The 23,049-nt window shown below is 41.5% G+C and overlaps 1 protein-coding gene across 1 annotated transcript in view; it reads right to left on the reverse strand.

Annotated features, from left to right (window-relative positions):
* The window catches only part of EXT1 (exostosin glycosyltransferase 1), a 180,719-nt gene that overhangs the window by 6,146 nt on the left and 151,524 nt on the right, over positions 1 to 23,049 (reverse strand). The window contains exons 3-10 of the mRNA XM_002200421.7: positions 21,649 to 21,756; positions 17,881 to 18,000; positions 12,298 to 12,430; positions 10,831 to 10,949; positions 10,013 to 10,108; positions 6,946 to 7,035; positions 3,088 to 3,248; positions 1,922 to 2,093 (exon numbers count right to left, since the gene is read on the reverse strand). Coding sequence (XP_002200457.5) covers positions 1,922 to 2,093; positions 3,088 to 3,248; positions 6,946 to 7,035; positions 10,013 to 10,108; positions 10,831 to 10,949; positions 12,298 to 12,430; positions 17,881 to 18,000; positions 21,649 to 21,756 — 999 coding nt within the window. The remainder of the gene's footprint in view (positions 1 to 1,921; positions 2,094 to 3,087; positions 3,249 to 6,945; positions 7,036 to 10,012; positions 10,109 to 10,830; positions 10,950 to 12,297; positions 12,431 to 17,880; positions 18,001 to 21,648; positions 21,757 to 23,049) is intronic.

Raw genomic sequence — 23,049 nt, forward strand, 5'->3', positions numbered from 1 at the left:
TAGGTGCCCTGCAGTAAAAAAAAGCAAGGTGCTTCCAGGCCAAGTCCAGTGCATCAGACAGCACTGTCTCACAGACTCAAAAAATGGAGTCCAACACTACATCATATTAAACTCTGACCCAAGGAAAACACCATGCAGTCTTTGATTGCATACATGCAAAATATTCTGGCATGATTTTCCAAAGTTCAGGGCAGATTTAATCCCTGTGGATGTCCATTGAAACTCAGCAGCTCTGGAAATAAAAGGCCCTAGCATCTTTAAAGCAGCTATTATTTTTTTTGTTTGTACTTAAAGAACATGTATAAACATAATAAAACAATTATTTAAGATAAAGTAGGAATATTGAGAGCCTAGGGGTTTTTTGTGCCACCTTCCATGCATCTCTCTATAGCACTTATGTTTCCACTATACTTTTAAAACAAATATAAATTGATAAAGTCAAAGAATGTAAATTAAAACATGAATAAACAGATAAAGTCAGGGACTTGCCAAATGACTGTGATACCAGACTTGATATTGGTCCAAGGCCTGTCCAGTTTAGCTCAAGTGGTAGGTTATAATGTGCATTGATTACAGCCTCCTGATTATACAGAGCCATTAAAGAGCAAGCAAAAGCTTGTTGCTAGAGGATTATAGCAGGTATTTTGGCCATTAACACTGAATTTCCATATGACTATTCATCTCTGTCACAACATTGAGGTTATGTTAATTTTTTATTTGTCTTTCAAGGAATTATGAACATGGCCCATTACATTTCCCAAAGCTGCAGGAACAACCTGTCTTTAGGAGAGAGTTATAGTTCATGGCTGACTCAAGTCACCCATGCTGTAAGATGAAAAATGAATGCTCAAGCTCTGCCAAACAGCCAAAGCACAGCCCTGTGGAGAGGTGAAGCTGAAGCTGGAAGCAATAGGTACTTTCTGGATGGCACCTTCCTGTTCACAGAAGGTCTCCTGTGCACCCAGATGAGTCAGAATTGCTGGATGCTGCCAATACCTCAGCTGCAAGCACAGTGACACAGAAATAATGGAGTTTACGAACTGGCATGGCAATTCCCCAGTCAAAGATCTGAGTAATGCTACCAGGAGAAAATGGGAGGGGAAACTCGAGGGCCCTTCTTTCACCTGCCATCTAGAGATCATGGTACTGTTTGCACTGAGATCACAGACACTGTGGCAGCACGGATGGGAGGCTGTTCAGCATTGCAGGTTTTGCAGGATTTGCTTTTCCCCTCATTGTTTTCTCACACAGGATAGGAGGACCAGTGTCCCCACGCTACCATGTATCCCTGTTACTAGAGGTACTTCTGCAATGACAGAAAGCTTATCCAGTAACTGGAAGAGGACCCAAAACAAGTACTTCATGGCTGCTAATGAGTGATGGCATAACTGTGGGATAAAATGTTCCCTGTGGGGAAAAAACACTTGCATATCACAAATTATCTCTGTTGTGACAGTTCAGTGTCAGTGCTTGAATCACACTATGTAATTTAAAATAGCACAGGGACAGCCTGATACATTATATTAATTAATAATAATAATAATAAATAGAAAATCTTTCTAGAATTTACTTATGCTTCTAGCATCCCATGACTAGGTCTTGGAGCTAGAATACTTAATTAGAAAATTAGGGTTTAATTGGAATTCAGTCACCACAATCATCAGTTCCAGGAGTTTGGGATCACCATGAATAACACTATGTCATAAAAGTATGAAGGGAAGCAGTATTCACAGTAGATGTTTGCCAGTTTTTTTTTTTTCTTCATTATAATAAGCATATCTAAAGTCTATTCACAGTTCTGCTAAACTAGAAACTGCAAAAATATTTGGCAGAATTGTGTCACTCTGTAAGCCTAACCTAGAAGCGAACCTGTTACATTATCAATACACCCCAACTACTAAAACATGCTGTGATTACATACCTGTCCCATCATGGTCTCCTTATACTGTTTTTTCTGTGTTACTTTGATTGGAGGCAACTTTGTCACGGCTGACACCAAAAAATTCATTAGAATGTCCTCACAATTGGCCAGTTGGTCCACCATATTCTTTAGGCTGGCAGGCAGGTAATGAGTGTACAGGTAGTGATAATATCTGAAAACCAACAGCAGTGTTATTAATACAAGTCACTGGACTTTCAGGTATCCAGGACATTTCCATCTCAGTTGAGACCCGAGTTTTGTACTCATCTCCCAATATAGCACTTCATTTCTTTGACCTCACCCTCCAGTAAGAAGGGAAAACAAATCAGTTTTTAATGAAGACAGTAAATAGTGCTAAAGGAGAAAGAGAACATATACCTTTATTGCAACCACATTAAAAGAAACAATGTAGGCCTAAGTATCAAGATAATGGATAAGGAGGAAGGAGAGCCCCACTGTACTACAATGTGATAGACAACACTGATTAATTCATCCTCCGTATTTTCTTTCCAAACTGTTCAGTTGGAAAGAACTCGTATTAGAAGTGCCCTACTACTGTTCTTATTGTTGAAATAATTCTCCTTTGAGTCTATATTATCCCCTGTGGCCTGCCTTCTCCTTTGCAGGGGTGTGGATTAGAGATTCCAGAATTTTCTGTTTCTTTAAATGTAGAGAGGACTTTGGTCTGCTGAAGTTCTAGCAACATAGGTTTTCTCCAATGTGCTGCAATATGCTGAACTGTCACATGCTCCTTGTGCTACATTTCTAGAGTAGCCAGAAGACTTTGCAGTCTGTAGCTGTCAGCCAACACATACCCAGAGCTGGTCTGGAAGTAACCTCCTTTCTGCTATGCTACAGGCCATTCAGCCAAGCAGCTTAATGAATTTGGGAACTCTTTGAAGTATGTAATTCCTGATGTTAAAAAGAGCAGTCCAACTGCCTCAAAACACAAGTGACTTCAAAGAGACCCAACAAGTGCAGTAATGATTACCAGATCCCCAGAGCTAAACCAAGAACTTAAATTATTACCCCATAAAAAGTAGACCCACTTACTATCTTTTCACTTTTTCCCCTCCCCAGAAGAATGTTCTTCACACCCCACCCCCACCCCTTTTTACTATTTTGTTTCATACAGAAGAAGGATAGCAGACGCTCTGGATTCTTACTTGTGGTAAATAGCAGCTCCTGTCAATACCATGGAATAGTCATTAGTCCATTTGGAGGTATACCCCCACCTTTCCTTAGTGTTGTCCCAGAAGTGACTGCGTGCAGGATACCCTACAATCCTCTCTGGAAAGCTCTGCCAAACTGTAAAGGCAAAATCCACCTGTGGACAAAGGTACAGGCCAAATGAATATCGAAACTGTTTCAACAAATGTCAACAAAACAAAATACTACCTCGCCGCTAATTCGCAGTTCAAAATCTTGGAACTGTTGCAAAACAGTAATTCTGTGTATTCATCAGTAAATTAAACTGACTGCTTGACATTTTGCCCTATAATTATGCACATTTTAATAGTTCCTGTTAAAGGGAGTCTAGAGCATCACAGCATTACATTAACATTTTCAAGTTTGCCCTTTACATATCAAACCTTTTCAAGTTACACAAAGACTGGGTGTAGGTGCATGTATTTATACCTCCATGCAACACCAAGGGGTAATAGCCATGTGGTAAACTTAAATTTTGCACATCTTTGTGCATTGCACCTACCATTTCATCACTGTTAACACAGAGTTTGGAAAATCAGGAGTCAAACACTTTAAATGGTAAAGTGGCTTAGTGAGAATAAAACAGGCAGTCAGTGTGGAGTCCTTTTATATTTTCCAACTGCTCTGAGCCTTCTGAAGACCATGTCAGTCATACTTTCAAGACTGTCAATATTATCAAAAAGGTTCAAGATACAGCTTAATAAAGAGGAAGATAAAATTCCCATTTAGTTAAATGGCATAAGGAGCCTAAGCTTTACAAAAAATGCTTTATATTGTATGAGCCACAAGAGAACGTCAAATGCTGCCAATGGTAGTTTTTAATTTTATTGTCTTGCTGTAACTATTTTAATAACTCAAATCTCTGAGAATTGAGAAGTGACATTGCTACCCCATGATCCTACCAAATAAAATCTAGTAATATTAGAAAAGGCGTGATCGAGACGAAAGGGATGATTGTAAAAGGATCATCAGCATTATATTTGAGAAGAGTTTGGTAAAAATATATATGGAAAGATTTTATTAATGGTTGGCAGTCCTTCCCCTTCAACTTAGACTTTGGAGCTCAAGCTAGACTGAAATTTTTTAAGAATTATACACAATTCTTATTGTTCTAGTCAAAACGCCTCAAAAAAGGGCTTTGTTTCTGCACTGCACATTAGGTTCCCCTCAGTAACAGAGGGACCTAAAACATCACTCAAAATTGTTTGAAAAGCCTTCCAAGAATGCAGTCAAAGTTAAGGGTGTAGAGGTTAGATAAAGAATAGCTGCTCTGAGAACAGTCCCATTTTGTGTTGATTACTGTCAGACTTCTCACATTTACAGTGTTTTTATGAAACAGAAGAGTCGCACATGGGCTGAAATACAAAGTTAAGGCCTGGTTATTTTCTTTAAAGTTGTTTCAAGGAATCTGAGGCCAGCCAGAAAGACAATGTGCACAAACCAGTTACCGTTGTGATAGCTCTGATCTCATCCAAATCAATACCACATGAAAGAACTGAAGGGTTTTTTCCCTGTAAAGGCCTTTCCCATAAAACATGACATCTGTTTTCTTTAGAGAAGTCTGAGAATCTCAAACTTAAATAAATAATAAAACCGGTGCACCCAGTGCCCTCTCTTGTGCTTTCAACTATCTGCCCTTGCACTAGGGAGATGCACTGAAGTAACCACCCTAAGAGAAAACTCCCTTTATTGAAAAAGCCCCTCAGGTCTCATCCTAAGTAATTTCCAGCAGCACTGCCACCCTCAGCTGATCACCAGGAAAACCCAGCCAAGCTGGCAGTCTCTTAAACCTCTGGATCATGACCCACACTGATTCCTAATGACTTCCCATGCACACTCTCTTCTGTGCCTGTGGAACAGCTCCTCTCACAGAAGAATTACATGCTGTTCTATGAAGAATGGAAAACCTTTACTACACTGGGGACAGACAGTCCAGAGGCTGTGCCTGGTGACTGCTGCTCTCGATGGGAATGTGATTGCCACTGACCATGATTCTGAACTGCCTTTTCTGGGCCTTGTAGCTGTGCCACCACAACCTTCCATGAGCAGCAAGTTTCAAAGGAAATGTCACATTACACTGGTGTAAGCTGTACCGTGGGGGAAGTGAAGCAATAGAGAGTTCTCTCTTCATGGAGAGCCACCAGGCAGAGCTGCTGGTGCTGGCACCCTGGCAGAGATGTGCTGGAGCTGCAAGGTGGGGTCTAGCAAGAGCTGGCCAGCTGGTTCTGTCTGCAGCACAGGGACCAGGAGGCTCATAGAGCAAATACCCACTGCACAAACACACAGGATCAGCTGCAAGTTGCTCATAGGAGCAACAAAGAAAACAAAGCAAACTACCAAAGTCACAAAGAAAAGTGTAGGATGTCTCACACAGCAACAAGTATTTGTGCTTCAAAATGTTTAGGTTAAAACACGGCCAAGTGGAACGAGAAACACTATTTATTTCATAGTTCATATGTGTATGACTCTGAAGTTTGTAGGATGAATAAATACCAGTTAAAACACAACAAAGCCTCAATTCCTCATGGACGCCACAGGCTGGATTGCTGTAAATACCCTGTCAGTGTAATGAAGTCCCTTAGAGGTATTACCAGGATCCCCAGAGCAGCTGAGATGGGACCCTTCATCCTGAACAACAACCTGCTTAGGAAGTCCAGGCCAAGGAGAAATGTCTTTTATCGCTTTGGGGTTTCTTTGGACTGTACAGGGCTTTGCACACAAATGCTTTGGCAGCAGCCATATTCTTCCTCATCTAGCAGAAACTACCAAGGTGTAACATTGGTATCAACAGGTTCAATGTCAACTATTTCTTTCATTTTTGAAGCAAAAGAGGGCTACCAAGGCTGTTTCTTCAGCAGTCTAACCACAACACAACATATGTACAGGGGAGAAGGGCAGTTGCGATCTCATCTATTTAGAACAAATTTAGTGACATCTTAGGGTATATAGCAGTGACTGAAGACTAATGTCACGCGTTTCTTCACTGATATATAAGTACTGGCAGCATCAGTGAAAGATCCCCATTACTGACAGAAATGCATTTTTATGTAGGTGAAGCGGGGAGAGCAGAATGACCATGGACATGGAGGAAAAGAAGGGAAAACAAAAGAAAATCGAGTTTTTCAAGCTATTCTCTGGCCATCATTAATAATGTATTTCCCAAATATTGCACTCTATATAAACTGTCATTGGTTTCCCTTGTGGTTCTCAGGAAGAGATTCTAGAAATCAATACTCATCCCAGTTGTAAAAATTGGTTTTCTACAGTATTTTTCTTTTCTTAGTGCTATCTTGCTCTTAGCACAGACACTTGAGCACCTAAACTAGTAAAGTGCTCCAATTTTATGGGCTGACACAATGGGGAAAGAGCATTCCTCAGTGAAATCTGCACTAGGGTGGCAATGCTGTCTTTTGGAGTGATAGCAGTCACCCTCTGCTGACAAGCCTTCCCCCTCTACCTACATGCTCTACTGATAACATGGGGGGGGGGGAAGCTACCCCAGTCAGAAAAGTGAGAACAGAATATTAAAGCTGACTGCTCTTGGCTGCCCACACCCGCCTGCAGCTATGTTACTAAAATAATAAAGAACGGAAGAACCATATGCTAATGATGAGCCAATTAACCAGGGCGAAAAGCTCCTCTGATGGCAGGCAGTGGCAGGGTTGCTGAAACAAGTGCAACACGTTACATCTGAGGAGTGTAGCAGGAAATCTTGTAACATTTGCTCACTGGCAAAGCCAAGAGAAGAGCGTATCTGCTGTGCTCGGGCTGAGCCCAGGAGCCAAGCAGACTCCCAAGAGGACAGAGACCCTTACCTCGGTGGTTGAAAGCACGGTGTCCTCGTCCAGGCTCAGCACTGCGTCTGTCACTATGTTGTCATAGGGCAGGAAGCGACTGCTCATAACCTGTGGGTATTCAAGGCAGGAAGGGGAGGAAATCACTTGAAGGACTCATTTCCAAGACAAATACTTAATTTTATTCCTCACTCTTATTTCCTCTTGTCTGAGGTATGTGGCATATTTCTGTCTGATGGAAAGGGCCCTTCAGCTCAAAAGTGTGTGAAGGAGTGTCACTTTTGTCAGCCCTGCAGTCAGCCTATACTTTCTGTCTGAGAAGTAATTTTTGAGTAGGCCTCCCTCTTTGCAGCTGGCTGCTTTCCTTTAGTGACAAACTGCATTGGTCTGTAGTGATAATCAGATGTACCTACAGCTTCTTTGTGGAGGGTATTTTCCCTGGTGGCTAGGACTGTCCCTCTGCTCTCCTGCAGGGTGTGAGCATCAAAGGTAATGAATGCTGAGAAGGACTTTGCAGCCTTCATAAGCTTACACAGCTGGGAAACCAAAGAGCCCAGGCTGTGTGTGAAGGATGTAATACTACCAGGATGGTGCAACATCCTCCGTCAGAAAAGGAGAATATGCTAAAGAACTCGAGCTTTTAAAGCTAAAATCGAGCTTTATTTGCAATAAGAATTATACAGGTATTATAGCATTTTAAGAAGTCACATTCTTAAATGGCCTTCTAGTACCTGAAGGGAGCCTGAAAGAAGAATGGAGAGGGACGTTTTTTAACAGAATGTAGTGACAGCACAAGGGGAAATGGATTCAAACTGACAGAGAGTAGGTTTAGATGAGGTACTAGGAAAATATTCTTTACTGTGAGAGTGGTGAGGCACTGTAACAGGTTGCCCACAGAAACTGTGGATGCCCCATCCCTGGGAGTGTTCAAGGCCAGGCTGCACAAGGCTCTGAGCAACCTCGTCTAGTGTGAGGTTTCTTGGTCCATGGCAGGGGGGTCAGCACTAAATAGCCTTTAAGTCCCTTCCAACTCAAACCATTTTATATATAAAAAACCTATATATAGAATAAGCTTTATAAAGATATAGCAGGACAGTCCTCAAAGTAAAAGGAAATAGATGTGAATGCTGGATCATAAAGATAACAGCAAGAAATGAAAATCCATATGGTTTCTTTATCAGTCTAAATAGCACCTTTTGAGAACTGATGAAGACTAACAAGGACACAACAGAGTTTGTTTCCCTCATTTGCTAGGAAAAATAGCCTGGTTAGTTACTAGACTACCAATTTACTATGCCACAAAAACACTTCAAAGGTCAAGCCCAGTAAGAGGAATCCACTCTATGTAAACAGGGACACGGATAAGTTTTACACAACCCTCCTAATTGACATGGTCAATTCTACATCCCCTGCAACCTCTTTGGGAACAAGTCTTTGGAATCTATGCCTTGATTCAGAGAAAGATCTATCTCCCTAATCAAGATGTTCACAATGTCTTCCTAGAGAGCATCCCTTCATCACTATGATGGCCTCAGTCCAGGGCTGCAAGGCTCTGATGAAGAAATGATCTGGCTGGGGCTGAGGGTTTTGTTTTGCTTACACTAAGATGAAGCAGAGCAAGCAGCCAGCAAATGACCCATGTTCTCATCCCTAATCTTTTACAGACTGTGCAAAAGTTTTAAATATTACAACAGTCAGGACTTGCCATGTTTTGGTTTTTTTTTTATAGTTAACATACCATTTTGTAAAATGGGTGTTATAATAATTGATTTCAAGGGAAGAGTGAAGGTTTGGTAAAGGCAGTCCACCATGATCAGCATGAAGTACTGGTGCCTACCAGCAGGCCTTGGCCAAGTTTGGAGATGAAAAGCAGTTCCTTTGTGCAACCTTTGAACTGTGTTGCTCTGGCTATGCAAGCTTGGTCCAAAAACACAGCTTTGCACATAAGAAGCCATTTGGCATATGCTGGGATATTAGAGGGAAGAGACTGTCCACTATAAACACACCTTTGTGTACTCAGGAGACTCATTTGTAATCTAAACAGTGCCTGGGGCCAATTTCTACAAACATTATAGAACTGGTCAGAGATTTCTCCTCTATCTAACCTCTGCTAGTTTTACAAAAGAAAATAAAAACACCCAGAACATTCAAAAGGCTCAGAAATCTCTACAACCTTTCTTGGCCCTGCAGCAATTCTCCTGATACTGTTTATGTGGCTAGCTAAGGCCAGAGCCTTTAGCTGCCAACCTTGCAGGGCTCTCTTGTTAAGGTGACAAGGAGACAAGACCAAAGACAAGATTACAAATTCAAAATAGGATTGTACAGGCAAAGCAACTGAAAGTTCCCTTTGCCAACGCAGAGCTCTGGAGCCAGTTGACAGAGACTGCAGAGAGATCCAGCTCAAATCTGTTTCAGATTCTAGAAGCAAGATGTCTTGCTTCTCTCAGGCCTGCATTTGGAAAGGATTCATCCACTTAAGTGAGAATTAAAAAAAACTCTTCTCATCTGATGGCATCTATTTTCACTTTGTGAAAGTACAAACAAGACGTGTGTTGCACAGCAAGAGATGACATGGTGATTCTGTTCCCACACAAGTGTTCCATGTCCCTTCCTTTTTTTTTTTTTTTGATGGCAGCAGTACCTCTTAAGGCCATAAAAGAAGATACTTTTCAAAGGCAAGTTCTCATTTTTAACTCTGCTTTTGAGTCCACAGCTGACCGCCAAGTCTTGCATGTGACTTCTCAGACTCAATGAGTGCAGCTGCATCACTGCTTTCATGCACCTGCAGAGAGAAGGATCTCCAACGATGGGGTCAGCACTATCTGCTGGTGGGGTCACATTTCAAAACTGGGTCCCACCTGTGAATCTCAGATTCAAGGCATTAACTGTCATGCTGACGATTTCTGAGTGCACAGGGCCCATGCATGAAACACGAATCTGCAACTAAGCTGGTACAAAAGGCCAAGGAATAGAAGGGAGCTGTCATTTTGTTGAGAACTACAAAGCTTTCACCAAAGCTGCTGAAAAAATAAATTCCCATCCCGTCAGAGAATGTAGGCAACCTTTAACCATGCTCCTCTCCACCTACCTTGCTTTCTCCTTCAATGACTATGACAGGCACAGAAGTGGCAGGCCAGCGGTGTTTGGCTGGGAGGGGTTTATCACAATTCCATAAAACAATAATCTGAAAGAGAATATTGGACCATGATCAAAGACATTTGTGGAAATGTGGCCCATATTCTAAGGTCTCAGATTTCCATACAGACATGTTAAATTCAAGTTAGGAATTTCAAAATCAAAAGCAATGAAACAAATCTGCACAAAAATAACACTTCTTACATTGACTTCACCCAAGCTGGCTACATACAATATATATCCTCTCAGGCAAATATAGGCTGGACAGGAACTTGGGAAGTCTCTGTCTCAGCCACGTGTTACAGATGTGACTGATTTTCTGTGGCTCTCATTAAAGGCAAAACCGCTTGTGACACTCCACTGCAAGAGGGTGCTCCTATTGAACTCCCCAGAGTTTTTATTTATATAAGCCAAAATCCTGGCACTGATGAGATTAAAAGTCACAGCGGGAGGAAGGAATATCATGTAATGGCTCTAGAGGCACAGGCATCCTTGTGCAGTTTGCAGCACACACAATGCTGGTCATTAAAGTGCACTCATTATTTTACCTGTCTCATGTAACAATGGGTTTAATTACTATCTCTATTCCACTTCTATTATACTCAGAGTTTTTATTTCCCATGCATGTAGGTCACAGACAGTAGAAATCTTAGAGGAAAGAAACATCAGAATTGAAACAGGGGGTTGAAACAGGGCTGAGTCACTAGGCTCCACATTCCTGGCACAGTGGTTTGACTCTGCTGTGACTGACAGGCAAACAGTGCTGCTTACCTGTGCACAGTACTGGGACTTGGCTACAGCAACCAGGAGTTTCAGCACAGGTTGAGACTGGGAAACCAGGGGAGTTACTGCGTGGATAACGGCAGTGAATGTGGAAAGAGGCTTCAGACCTGAAGTGAAGAGAGACGTGTTCAGTAAAGACAAAACTGCCCCACTTATTACAGATTAAAGGACTTCGGGGATGGAAAAAAAAATCTGCACTTAATGCAAACCTTGCCAGGTTTTTTTAGGTCATCTCCCTTCCTCTTAGATACCAGATGCTTCAGAGGAGATCACACTTCCCTTCAACTCCCACTCTATGCCTTTAACTTCCACTCTGAAATACTGGACTCCAAAACAATTATTTCCTTTTCTTACTCACTGTTTCCACAGATGTTCTGTTATCTCTTTTTTTTATCCAGTTTGTCCCACAATATTGACATCTAGTTTGTTCAGCCAAATGTCTTCCTCGACACAGGCTCTGTTTTGCTGCCTGGCTCTGGATGCTTGATGTTTTTTACAGATTATCTTCACAAATTCCAGAAACTTATTCATTTCCCCCAGTTCCATTACAGCCTCTGTCAGATTTTTGCTCTTTCTGGGTTGATTCCTCTCCACATGCATCTTCAATTACATTCTGAGCTGATAATTCTGCTTGCATCCTTGCCTTCCATTTTTAAATTTTTGTCTTGCTATGATTTCCTTTTTTGCCTGGAATAACACATCCTACTGGTGCCTATCCTTTATTACTGCTCTCAACCTCATCTAAATTTATCAGTGTGGGGGGGTCATAGTTGTTTTTCATCAGAATTAGCACAGAAACCTTCTTCTCCCTTTTTTAACACAGTAACTGTCAATTTTTAGCAGATGAGCAGTACAGATCCACACAAGTGGGATGGCACAGGCTGAGCGAAAAGTAGCAGCAGTCTGGTAAGCAGGTTCCCTTCAGCCTGGAGGCACATTTGCCTGCAGAACTCATTGTTCAAGCTCTGCTCCAGGAAAAAGCCATGAACCTAAGCCCTATTCATTCCTTCTACTGAGATTCATATGAAGACATAGTGTGCAGAGTAAATCCATATCAAATGTGCACTCCAATAAAAAGTGTCATGGGTAAATTACCACTTTTCCAATTTTCCAAGAACAAACAAAAAAAGAAAGGAAAAAGCTATTCCTCTTATGTCCCCTCAGGCCATTAATGGGTCAGCTACTCAGGCATTAATTACCAGTAACTGAAAAGTATGAAGGAACATTATGTATTTTTTTAAAACAATCTCTGCAAGCAAGGGGCACATGATGCATGTTGATGAGTCAGAATGTTACAATCTACAGTGGGCAGTGAAGATTGAGACAGGATAAATGAAAGGTATCAGTAACTAGAAATGAATGGTAAGTCACTTGGCAAACGCTACTCAAATACAAAACTTCAAAATTCCACTAGAAATTCCAGATGCTACTACATTATAGCAAGGATTCACTCACCAAGATTAGCATAGTAGTAAGGAAAATCTCCCAGATATGAGGAATATTGTGGCAGTACAAATAACCCTCCAGGATGTTTGTTCCATATTAAGCTGTTACGTGATATGTGCTTAAATATTCTGTCCTGAATAATCTGGAAAACAAGAGAAATAATGATTTTTAAATAGACTGTCATAGTCACTGGTAGAAGTTTCAGGGACTCCAGCTGACTGGAATCATCACCCATTCTGCAAAAAGCTGAGGCACACAAATTACTAGACACTCCTCCTTGATCTCTCCTAAAAGGACTCAGAACCTGCACACTCTGACACCACTTCAGCAGCACAGGCTTTGTGCCATAGGTTTTAGAGCACCTGATTAGTCTCTCTGGACATGGGGATCATACAATTTATTGCATTTTATATTTCAAGTCAAATATTTTGTCTATTCGAGTATCTTAGCAGTTGTAAGCCTGATTAGCTCACTGTCAGCTTTACTATCCAGAACTCAAAGAAGATAATTATTTGAAGATAGCATTAAAAAGCTAGGTAATATGAGGAGATAAGAAGAGTATTCAAAACCAAAAAGACTTTCAGCAAATCAGGCTGCACTAACTGTTAATTTTTTCTTAATTATAAAGGGATATTAGCATTCAGTGATTCCATGTCTCAGTTCTGTAGCAGTTCCTTGCTGGATGAAACAGATGATCTTTTCACAACTACTGTCTGACTCTGTAGGGGGCCAAAACCAGAGATTGCTAGATTTTTAAGGTCAGAACAGATTGCTAGGTCAGCTACTTTATCACCTAGAATACCACAAGCAAAAAAAGAAAAAAAAAGATACCAGGCTGTACAATTAGTGTATATTTATGAAATTACAGTTGCTTCACACTGGATGCCTGATTGCAGGAACAAGAGTGATTCTTACAGATGGGAAATTCTTTAAACTTCCTGCAAAGGTGTAACAAGATTCAGTGGTGGGAATTTCTATTAGGACAAATTCAGCCTCCAAAGGTGCAACTTTCTATGTGCAGTACAATCTTGAGCCACATATTCTTACAGATTTGCATTCCCTTGGAGCATTAGAAGTTAGCGGGTCTGGAGATGGAATGCTGCAAAGGGCCAGTGGGTGGTGAAGGATGAATTTTCCCCCAAGCTGGCTAAGCAGGAATGCCTTGCCTTCTTCTGCAGCTCACCTTTTGTTATCTTCCAAGGAGGTTTTCATGTAACTGGTAGTTTATGCAGTGCACAGGGCTTGAGTGGCAAGAACATGTTGGTTGTTCTAACCCAGTGTCTCTGGCCTTAACATAGATGTATCTGAGTGAAACTTCATGTCTCTGAACCTCGACTGAAGTGTAGGAAAACCAAAAAACAAGCAAAAAGACCCACCACAAGAAGAACAAAAGCAACTGCTGCAGTCTAAACAAGCTAAAATCTCTGTAAGCTACTAAGTTCAGGGACATTTGGTCAATACATGAATAAGTATTGCCATAAGCAGAGGTTTTCCTGGAATTTTTGATTGCCATGACAAGAAAAGATTAAAACACCAGTTACATTGTGTTAGACAATCCGCTGCTGGTGGCAATACATGTACTGCTAAACTGAGGCAGACGTTAAATGCATGCTTTTCTGAATTTTGCCTACAGCCAATTACCATAGCTAATATGCAGTAATTCACTCACATGAGTAAGTTAATTTAACTTTTTGTTTTAGAATAACAGACTTAGGACTGTAATGCCATCACTGACAAGAATGTATCTGAATTTTTCTAGTTGAGAAGTTAGGTGTAAGAGTTGTCAGATCCCCCATATGGCAGTGGGGACAGGAGAAAATACAGACAATGACTGCTGTTTACCCAACTGCAAGTTATGCCACTAAACAAGAGAGAACCTGGAAAGTATTTATTTTTGAGTGTTTACCACAAAGCATAAATACTACAGCTCCTCCCTCTTGCTGTCTCAGAACTGGGGCAGAATTGGACAAGTAGAAGTCTGTAAATTTGCCTGGCCAGGAGGTTTACACAGGCAGTGGAGTTTTCCTGGGCACTGGTAGCCAACAAGGCTGCAGGGCAAACACGTGGCTCGTGTTGGACACCTCAGCATGCCCAGAGCCAGCGCAGCTCCAGCACGGCAGGGTCCTGGTGCCACTGCAGCACCAGCTGCCTTGGGAGCCCCTGAGCCCCACAAACCTCACCAGCGTGCTCCTGCATCCTCCTGGGGAGCTGGGTCACCACAGCAAAAAAATGGATCACTAATTCATCACCCTCCTGGGCCTACATACGAAAGCCAGCTGTCTGTCAGGACAGACAGGGAAAACCTGGCAGAAAGAGAACTAAAAAGTGTAAAAAAACCCCAAAAAACCAAACATGGAAGACACCAAGGAATTAAAAAGTACAGAGTACAGTGTTGCACATATTGCAGAGACAGCATCTACTTGCTTTCTCCAATGATGAAGCATGACAGGAAGTTTAATAAGAGAAGAAGGGGTTAGGATCTCTGTCAAGATCTCCTTTTTCTTTTTGGAATGCATTAATAGTCCAATATTTTTGTCTTCCTCACCCTCACACTTCAAAAAGTTCACATATTGTCCTAATCATTGCTGCTTTTCAAAAGGCCCTAGCCAAGCATCCAGCATTTCTTTTTTGTACTTTGTGCTGTCCCTCTCCCCCTCCTCTTCCTGAGCGGAGGACTGGGCATGCTGTGCAGGGATGTTTTGGGTTTGCTTCAAGAGAAGATGAAGCTGAAGAAGTGCAGATATGCTGGAACATGCATCTGATGGTGGCTGCAGCAGCCCACTGCTGCACTGCCAGAGCTCCCACTCACCAGCCTGCAGCAGGCACTTGTGAGCATCACTGCCTAACCCACACGTTGGCCAAGATACTGGGCAGCTCATCTGTGCCTGCCACAGGGGCTTGCTGGCCAAATGATTCAAACATCTTATTTTGGGCTATCAGCTGCTTGGCTTAGGCCACTGTGCTGGGGTTCATTTTCTTCACACTGGCTGCTGTGGGGTTGTGGCTTAGGTTTGTGTTAAATACAGGGATGACACTCTAGAGATGTTTTTGTTATTCCTGAGCAGGGCTTGCACAGAGCCAAGGCCTTTCATACAGCCTTGGTGGCGAGGAAACTGGGGGTGCCTGGGAAGTTGGGAGGAGACACAGGCAGCACAGGTGACCCAAACTGGCCTAAGGGAAATTCCAGACCATATAACATCATGCTCAGGATATAAAGTGGTGGGAAGAAGGAGGAAGAGGAAGACATTTGGAGTGATGGTGTTTATTTTCTCAAGTCACCATTACACGTGATGGGGCCCTGCTCTGATGGAGATGGCTGAACACCTGCCTGCCAGTGGGAAGCAGTGACTTAATTCCTTGTTTTGCTTCATTTTTTATGTAGCTTTTGTTTTCCCTATAAAATGGTATTTATCTCAACCCATGAGTTTTCTGGCTTTTACCCTTCCAGTTCCCTCCCTGACCCCATTGGTGGGAGACTGAATGGGCAGTTCCCTGGGGCTTGGCTCCTGGCTGGGGTTAAACCACAATAGACACCAAATGCTGTGAGATGATCAAGGAACTTAAAACGTGATTTAAGGTTTCCAGAAGTATGCAGAATAAAGGGCTGTAATGTCCTTGCAGGAATCTGATTTGGTGAAGACTTTTTCTGGGCTGATATCCTCAGATAGGAACATACATTGGCACTGAAGTTAGTAGGCAAGTGATCAGAACACTGACACAACAGTATTGCAACAGAAGATGGATCACATCCTTAAAAAAAAAAAAAAATCCTGCTAGGAATTTACTTCCAGGCAATATATTTTAAGAAGAGGATATACTGCTTGCAGGTTTCAGGCAACAAAAGTCACTCTCAACTGTATTACTCCTTTCCTGAGAAAAGTTAACTTGGGACTTTACTCAGGCAAGTTGAAATGTGAAATGAGTGAAAAGAAGAGAAATGGTTTTAGCAGTCTCAAAAGATTGAGAGTACTGAATTAAAAAAACAACAACAAAAAAGTCTCAAACAAAAATCAGTCTCCCAAACAGATAAAAAAACCCAGAACATAAACACCAGGCATACATTAATTGGTTTCATTAAACTAAATCTTCTGGGAAGACTTTTGTCTTCACTTTGTTTTTTCTGCTCTGAGCAGAAAATCCAGCTTGCTGGTTATCATCTGCTTCAGCTTTAGCAGTTTGCTGTCCCTTGGGCTCCTGAAACCACATGGGCCAATCTATCCCAAAGCAGCACTAAAGACACCTGTGTGGGCACTGGAACTTGAGATGGACACCAAGGCTGTGGGAGCTGCAGGTTATGTGCCCTGGAGCCCAGAGCCAGCACAGGCAGGAGAGGGCAGTGGGGAGAGCCGTGTGCCCCTGTTCTTTTAGCAATCCCTAACAATAACAGGGCACATGCAGGGAAGGCAGAGGATGCATGAGGCACCTGATGGACCCTAGGAGCACTTCTGTAAGGGTTAATTAAACTGTGAGCACATGGTCTTTCACCTTTGTGAGTCTGATCCTGGTGTGGGCTGTGGTAATTATCACTACCTCATCAGTGCCTGTGAGGAGTTTGAGGATGAATAGCAGTTCCTAACAGGCAGCACAGATGAAGACATGCTCTTCTGAGGGCAATGGGAGCATTGTGAAGAGAGCTGTGCCAGGGGCTCTGCAAATATTCCCTGGCTGGTTTTCTTCACTGGCATGGAAAAACCCAAGGGACTGCCTTGCAGCAGCTGGAGGTTGATCAGCCATGGGCACTCATTTACAGTTTTCAGGGGGAAGCAGGTACAGCAGGAAATGTGGAGCCTTAATAACTGTGCATTACAACTGTGCACAAAGACAGGTGCAATTGCAGAAGCATTAGCATGAGACGAATGCATTTGCACCTACAAAGTGAGCCCCTTTCAGTGGTGCAAATGTGTCAAAAATTTATGTGAAAAACTGCAAAACAGTTAGAAAAGAAACCTGCTTTTGAAATTGCAGCTTGGGCCCTACTTCTGAAGAGCCTTTCATCTTTCCTCTGTCTCTGAATTCAGAAAGGATTCTCTCCACATTCGACATCATCTGTCTCCCCTTTTAATAGCAGTCTAATTATGATTATATATTAATAATTTATAAGAATTATCAGGCCGTTCCCTTCTCCTGTGTGTGAAGATAAGACATAGCATTTACAACCCCCCCTTTTTCCTGAGCCAGATCAATACCCCCATCACAAGGCATCAAAATGTTCAGGAAAAGTCAAGGAGGAGCTTTACAGTAGAATTATTTCCAAAAAGAATTCCAGAAAGGTTTCTCAAGAAATACATTTACTACCAATGACAAGGATAGTGATTCATAAGCCATAAAGCCTTGCAAAGTCAAGATCACACATGACAACTTTTCCATGTGTTGGGTAGCTCCCATTTTTCATTGTGTCAGTTTCCTAATGTGGATTCCGATAATGAAGCAAGTATTTCCTTAGGGGAGAAAACTCATCAAGATGCTGAGTTTTTTCCCAGTGACCAATTGCATGTCATGAAAACCAAGGTCTGAAGCCAGCTGAGGACAGGAGCAGGTGGACAGGTATGGTAATCTCGCTGCTTGGCAAGGTCCCAGACAATTTTTACTCACCTCTAGTGTAGTCAATACAATCTTCTCAACTGAAGAAAAATAAGCCTCCCACAAGAACTGTGTCTGCTGTCTAAGTGCTAGGATTTTATCCTGATGGATAGACCTGATTGTAGAAGGAATCTGTAATACAAGATGTAATACAGTGAGAAGCTTTACAAACAACACAATCGCATCAAATTAATATGCTGCTGACAAGCCCTTTCCTCCATTAGAAAGTTGTACAGCTTCAGCACTCCAGTCCAATGGAGATGCGTGTCAACAGTTAAAGCCTTGATGTAAAAAAAATGATACACAACCCTTTATAACCTCTGATACTGAATATATTCATTTTTTAAAATCTGCTTTCTTTTAGTTTTTGATTGTTTACGGTAACAAGAAGTGTGGCATAGTAAGGAGCTCCTCCATGCAGCCCTCACACTTTTCATCCCACAAAACTCTTCATGGACTAGTATTTTAACAACTTAGTACCTGCAGGGGTTGAGAGTTCAACAATAATCCCCACATTTCAAGTATATTAATGGGGTCTGGAATTGCATGGATCACAGCATGGCCACACTAAGTTTCCTAAGGAAAACATAGCAACACCCTAAGACTCCACTTTTTAGGACCCGGTGGATCAAATTGCATTTTAATAATTACCTTAGGTGGAAAGAATAACATCTTCCGCAACATCTGGTATTCACAAGGGAAAACAGTGCTCATTCTTGCCCTCTTTCCATAATCTACACATTAATTGTTGTGTAAGTTGCCTTACAAATATACCCTAAATTGTCCTGCTACAGCACTTTTCCATTAAAAAATGTAACTGCTCACTAAATCAGAAGGGAAGGGCTTAATGTCTACATCTTTCACCATCCCCATGTCCTTCTCAAAACTAAGGTGGTTTGAGATTTTTTTCAAATTTTTTTTCAACTGAGGACATTGATCAAGGCCTCCAGAACAACTTGGACAATGCAAGGTGACATTATCAATGGGATTTAACTGAAATTAGCTTCAGTGATGAGAGTTAGTCACAGCACAAAAAAAGGCATTTAGAATATGTTGCTGCTTTGTGCTCATCTTTTTCTAGAAATGAACAGTTGTCTTGTTGCACCTACACTTGTGTGATTTCTAACTGGAATCACAGAATTTTTTAAGTTAGAAGAAAACACCTCTAAGCTCATCAAGTCCAACCACTAAATTACGCAAACTTGTTCTCAGACACTGGTTTCTCATAAATCTTTTACCTCAGTCATTAGTTTTAAAAGCAAATACCTGGGCTGTGTATTTGGTCCTTGTGCCTTCCAGCTGACTCTGAAGTTTTCCTGCATCCCACCACATTCAACCCTTTCCTGACCAAAACATACTCTGCTTATTCCTAAATTACTCTGAGAAGAGGCGGTGATCATTATTTGCTTTCATGTGTTCCCAAATGAAATGATTTCCCATGAAACCTCTTTCCTGAAAAAAATTTGCAATTTTAAAAATCTACATGTAAAAAATTTTCACAAGAACCAGCAAATTCTTTACTTGCAGAGTTTGCAACCAGGTCTGGACACTTTGTCCATGGCTCCACTGAGTGCAGTGTCAGATGGGCCAAAATTTGCTCTCTCAGCCCTTCAACTCTTAGACCAACATCTTAGAGACACTGCTAATATAATACAGACTTTGGGCTTATGAGAGACTTAGCACTGCAGCAAGGTGGAGCAGAAGAAAATGGTCAGATAGTCCAAGATGCTACTTTATTTCCCTTCCCTATAGGCCCTTTAAGTAAACTATAGGTCTTTAGGTAATATACTCTCTGCAAAAGCAGTATGAAAGACAGAACCTGAAAACATGTATTAGCACATGTCTAAGAGATCACATCACTATTCATGATGTGCTCCAATAAGTAGAAGGATAATAAACATTACCTGTATTGGCTGCACAGATGTGTATTAATCACACCCAGAACCATTATTAGTAGCAAAGACAAGATTTAAGTAACTTCTTAGTGGCAATAAAGAATTTTCTCAATAAACATTTAATTGCAATATGTGCAACCTTGTGTATTGTGTGTGCATACATGTGTAATCCACCCATAAAATCAATACTCAATCCCCCTGCACCTTTTGAAAGGGAATGCTGCTCTGACTGTGAAGGTTACTACACGAAGTTATGGTTTTACACACCATACCATGCTCCTGGGTGCCAGCAAACAGTGTCAAGGTTAAAAAGAGCCTTGATGGGGGCTTTGTTACAACAGCTGGAAAGAAAAATCAGAGCTCCCATTTTAAATGCATTTGCCTATTAATCTACTTGTCCAGAAAGACAGGTGGGGAAAATGATGTATTAATACTAATCCGGCATGATTACATTGGAATTATTAGAACTTTAATAAAAAGGTCATTTCAGCAATGAGTTGGGGGGGGAAAACACCCTGCCCAAATAAATGCAGAAAAGCTCCCAGCACTATGATGAGGAGAATATGCAAATAAAAACATCCGAGTTGCTCTCAAACAGGAAATGAAAAACTGTAACATAACAAAAACATTTCCCAGAGCAGACATTCAGGCCCTCTGCCAGCTCTTTAAAAACACTGTTAATAACAGTGCAGAAGCTGCTCAATATGGAAGCAGCTGTGTGAAGTGAACGAATGGCACGTTACCGGAAAACATGAAGATCAGCAAATTATTATTATTTAAAGAGAGACATAATTTTGCTCAGAAAAAATGTGCTGTCCACAGAAGCAAAAATCAAATGGCCCTTTTATATTTGCAGCTTGTATGACATTAAGTAGATTAGGCACCACATTGCAAGTCTTGCTAGGCTAGCTCTTCACAAATATTTACTTTCTTAGACAAGTTAACAGCCATGTGATGACATTGCAAAGACAGTTTGTTCTGGGGTGCCACCACACCTGTACTTTTGAGGGCTTTTCTCTGTGGAGGACACTAAACTCAAGGATCAAAAAGAAAAAATATCGCCTTTAGTGTCTACTTTGTGTTTATTCCAGATTTTGTGGATCTCAGCCTTACACTGGGCAATGGCACTCTGGAAAAAACAATTTTTCAAGAACTTTTCCTAACATGAACTTCTCTGCAGAATGTACAGAATATATGTAATTTGAACTGTAATACCCACTAATGTAGTTTAAAAAACCAAAACAACCATAGTGCATTTAAAACCAAAGTAGATGCTGAAAGTAGCAGGGAATTTGTAACTTCTCAGCCCACTTTTGTTCCATGACCGCATGATTAACAATAAGTGACATGAACACTGCTTCAGAAAGCAATGCTACATGGTCCATACATCAGAAAAGGGACAGATCCTGCTTCCCACCAAATTGTTAGATGATAACTCTTGCCTGAGAAAATAACTGCTTTCCTGAGGATATCCCTGAGTATAAACTATTTTTTAGAGGACTGGGGCAGAATCAACCCTCAGATGTTTTCCCCTTTCATCACAGTACCTGGGCAGGTCTACCTCAGATTGCAACCTAAGTGCTCCACACCAGAAGAGGTTGTTTTTTTTTTTTTTTTAATTTTAATTTTATTTTTTTATTTTTGCTCTTTGCAAAAATAGAAGTCTTCTGCACTTAAGAATGTGGCCTGGTGGCTGCAATGACCTTCAGGTCAAATAATGAATGATGTCATATTAAACAAGTTCACAGCCAGTCTGACACAGACAGTCCCTTCATGATAAAAAAATCTTTTACAACCCTGATCTTTTGGATTCATCTTCCCCGTCCATTTAGATGGTGGCAGCAATAATCAAGTGACCTGCTGAGGGCCGCGGTCTCTCTCTTACCTGTAATAACAATCTCTCATCGCCTATGATGGCAGCTTGGTTCCAGTCAATCACTTCCGAGAACGGCAACTCCCATCCGTTGCTGAGCATCACCGGGACGCAGGCAGCCTGTGGGCACAGAGGCACGGCCACCGTCAGCAGCTGCCTGCCACCAGGGCAGCTTCCAGCTTCCCACCAACACCCTGACCCCGTTCTCTGCACAAGCCCAGGTGAGGCAACATTGCAGAGAACACCAGAAACCACAGCAGGGCAGCCCAAGTGTTTACAGTTTTCCACTTTGGGTTTATTCATATGCACTGAAAGGTGGGGTTTGAAGGGACAGTGGCATTTGCAATCTGGTGCTTACGCTGCCAGGGAAGGGCAGAACTGTTCAGTGCAGCAGATGGAACGCTGGAGAATTTAATATAAAATAATGGCCTTCCTTGCTGCTTTGTGAACCACTTAGCAGGGAGCAACTTCCCTAACTTTTATAGTACGTAGCTGACAGCTCTACAGAAAATACAGATTGTACTGAACTCTTCACCACCTTTCCCATGTTTGGTATCACCTCTCCTATCATGTTTGGTATCAACTCTCCAAATAGAGGCAACTGCACAAATACAACTCATCTGTCATCACCTGTCAACAAAAATAAGAATTGTTGTATGTCCTAAAACAAACAAAAAGCATACAAGTTTAGTCTCTAATTCTTACCAGAATGATCTGTGTAAACTAATTAAACTTTTACAAATATTACAAGTTCTTCTGCACTGACAGTTTGTGAATACTTAGTAAATAGGTCAGTATTTTCATAAACAAATGATCACCAATACGATCAGCTCAATCATAACATAAGATCCAAAACAAACACTTTCTGATGTGATGAAATAACCTAGTCCCAGAGGATTTTTATCAGACCTGTGCTCTGGTTCAGTTTCTTTTGGATCAAACCAAGCTTAAGTGCTCTGAGTTTGGTCCAGACTAGGGTTCAGACCTCCCAAAAGATGGTATGAAGGGGAACATTTCAGACTGCTGTACCTTCCTTGATAAGGTGTATCATGTACAGCATTGACAGGTCAAGTCTACATTACAGCAGTGATTATTATATGTAAACAATTGTGATCTTCTGTAAGGAATTACATCACTGCATGAAAAAAGCCAACTAAAAAATGTGTTTCTTAGTAATGTGTTTCATGTTTAAAACATTGCACTAATGTGGATTAGGACTTTCAGCATCACCTGGATCCAGACAGAAACTGGGAATACATCATTATTGCTGAATACTGCAGGTAGCCTGATAGCAAAATCCTCAGTTGCCTACATTTTATTATTGACCAGGAGCCCACAAGTGCTGTGCAGTGAGGTACACTCCCTACTTTCTCCTCCTGAGACGATGTATCTAACAGAAGCTGCATGACTTTG

Source organism: Taeniopygia guttata, chromosome 2 (assembly GCF_048771995.1).
Source record: "Taeniopygia guttata chromosome 2, bTaeGut7.mat, whole genome shotgun sequence".
Taxonomy (NCBI): Eukaryota; Metazoa; Chordata; class Aves; order Passeriformes; family Estrildidae; genus Taeniopygia; species Taeniopygia guttata.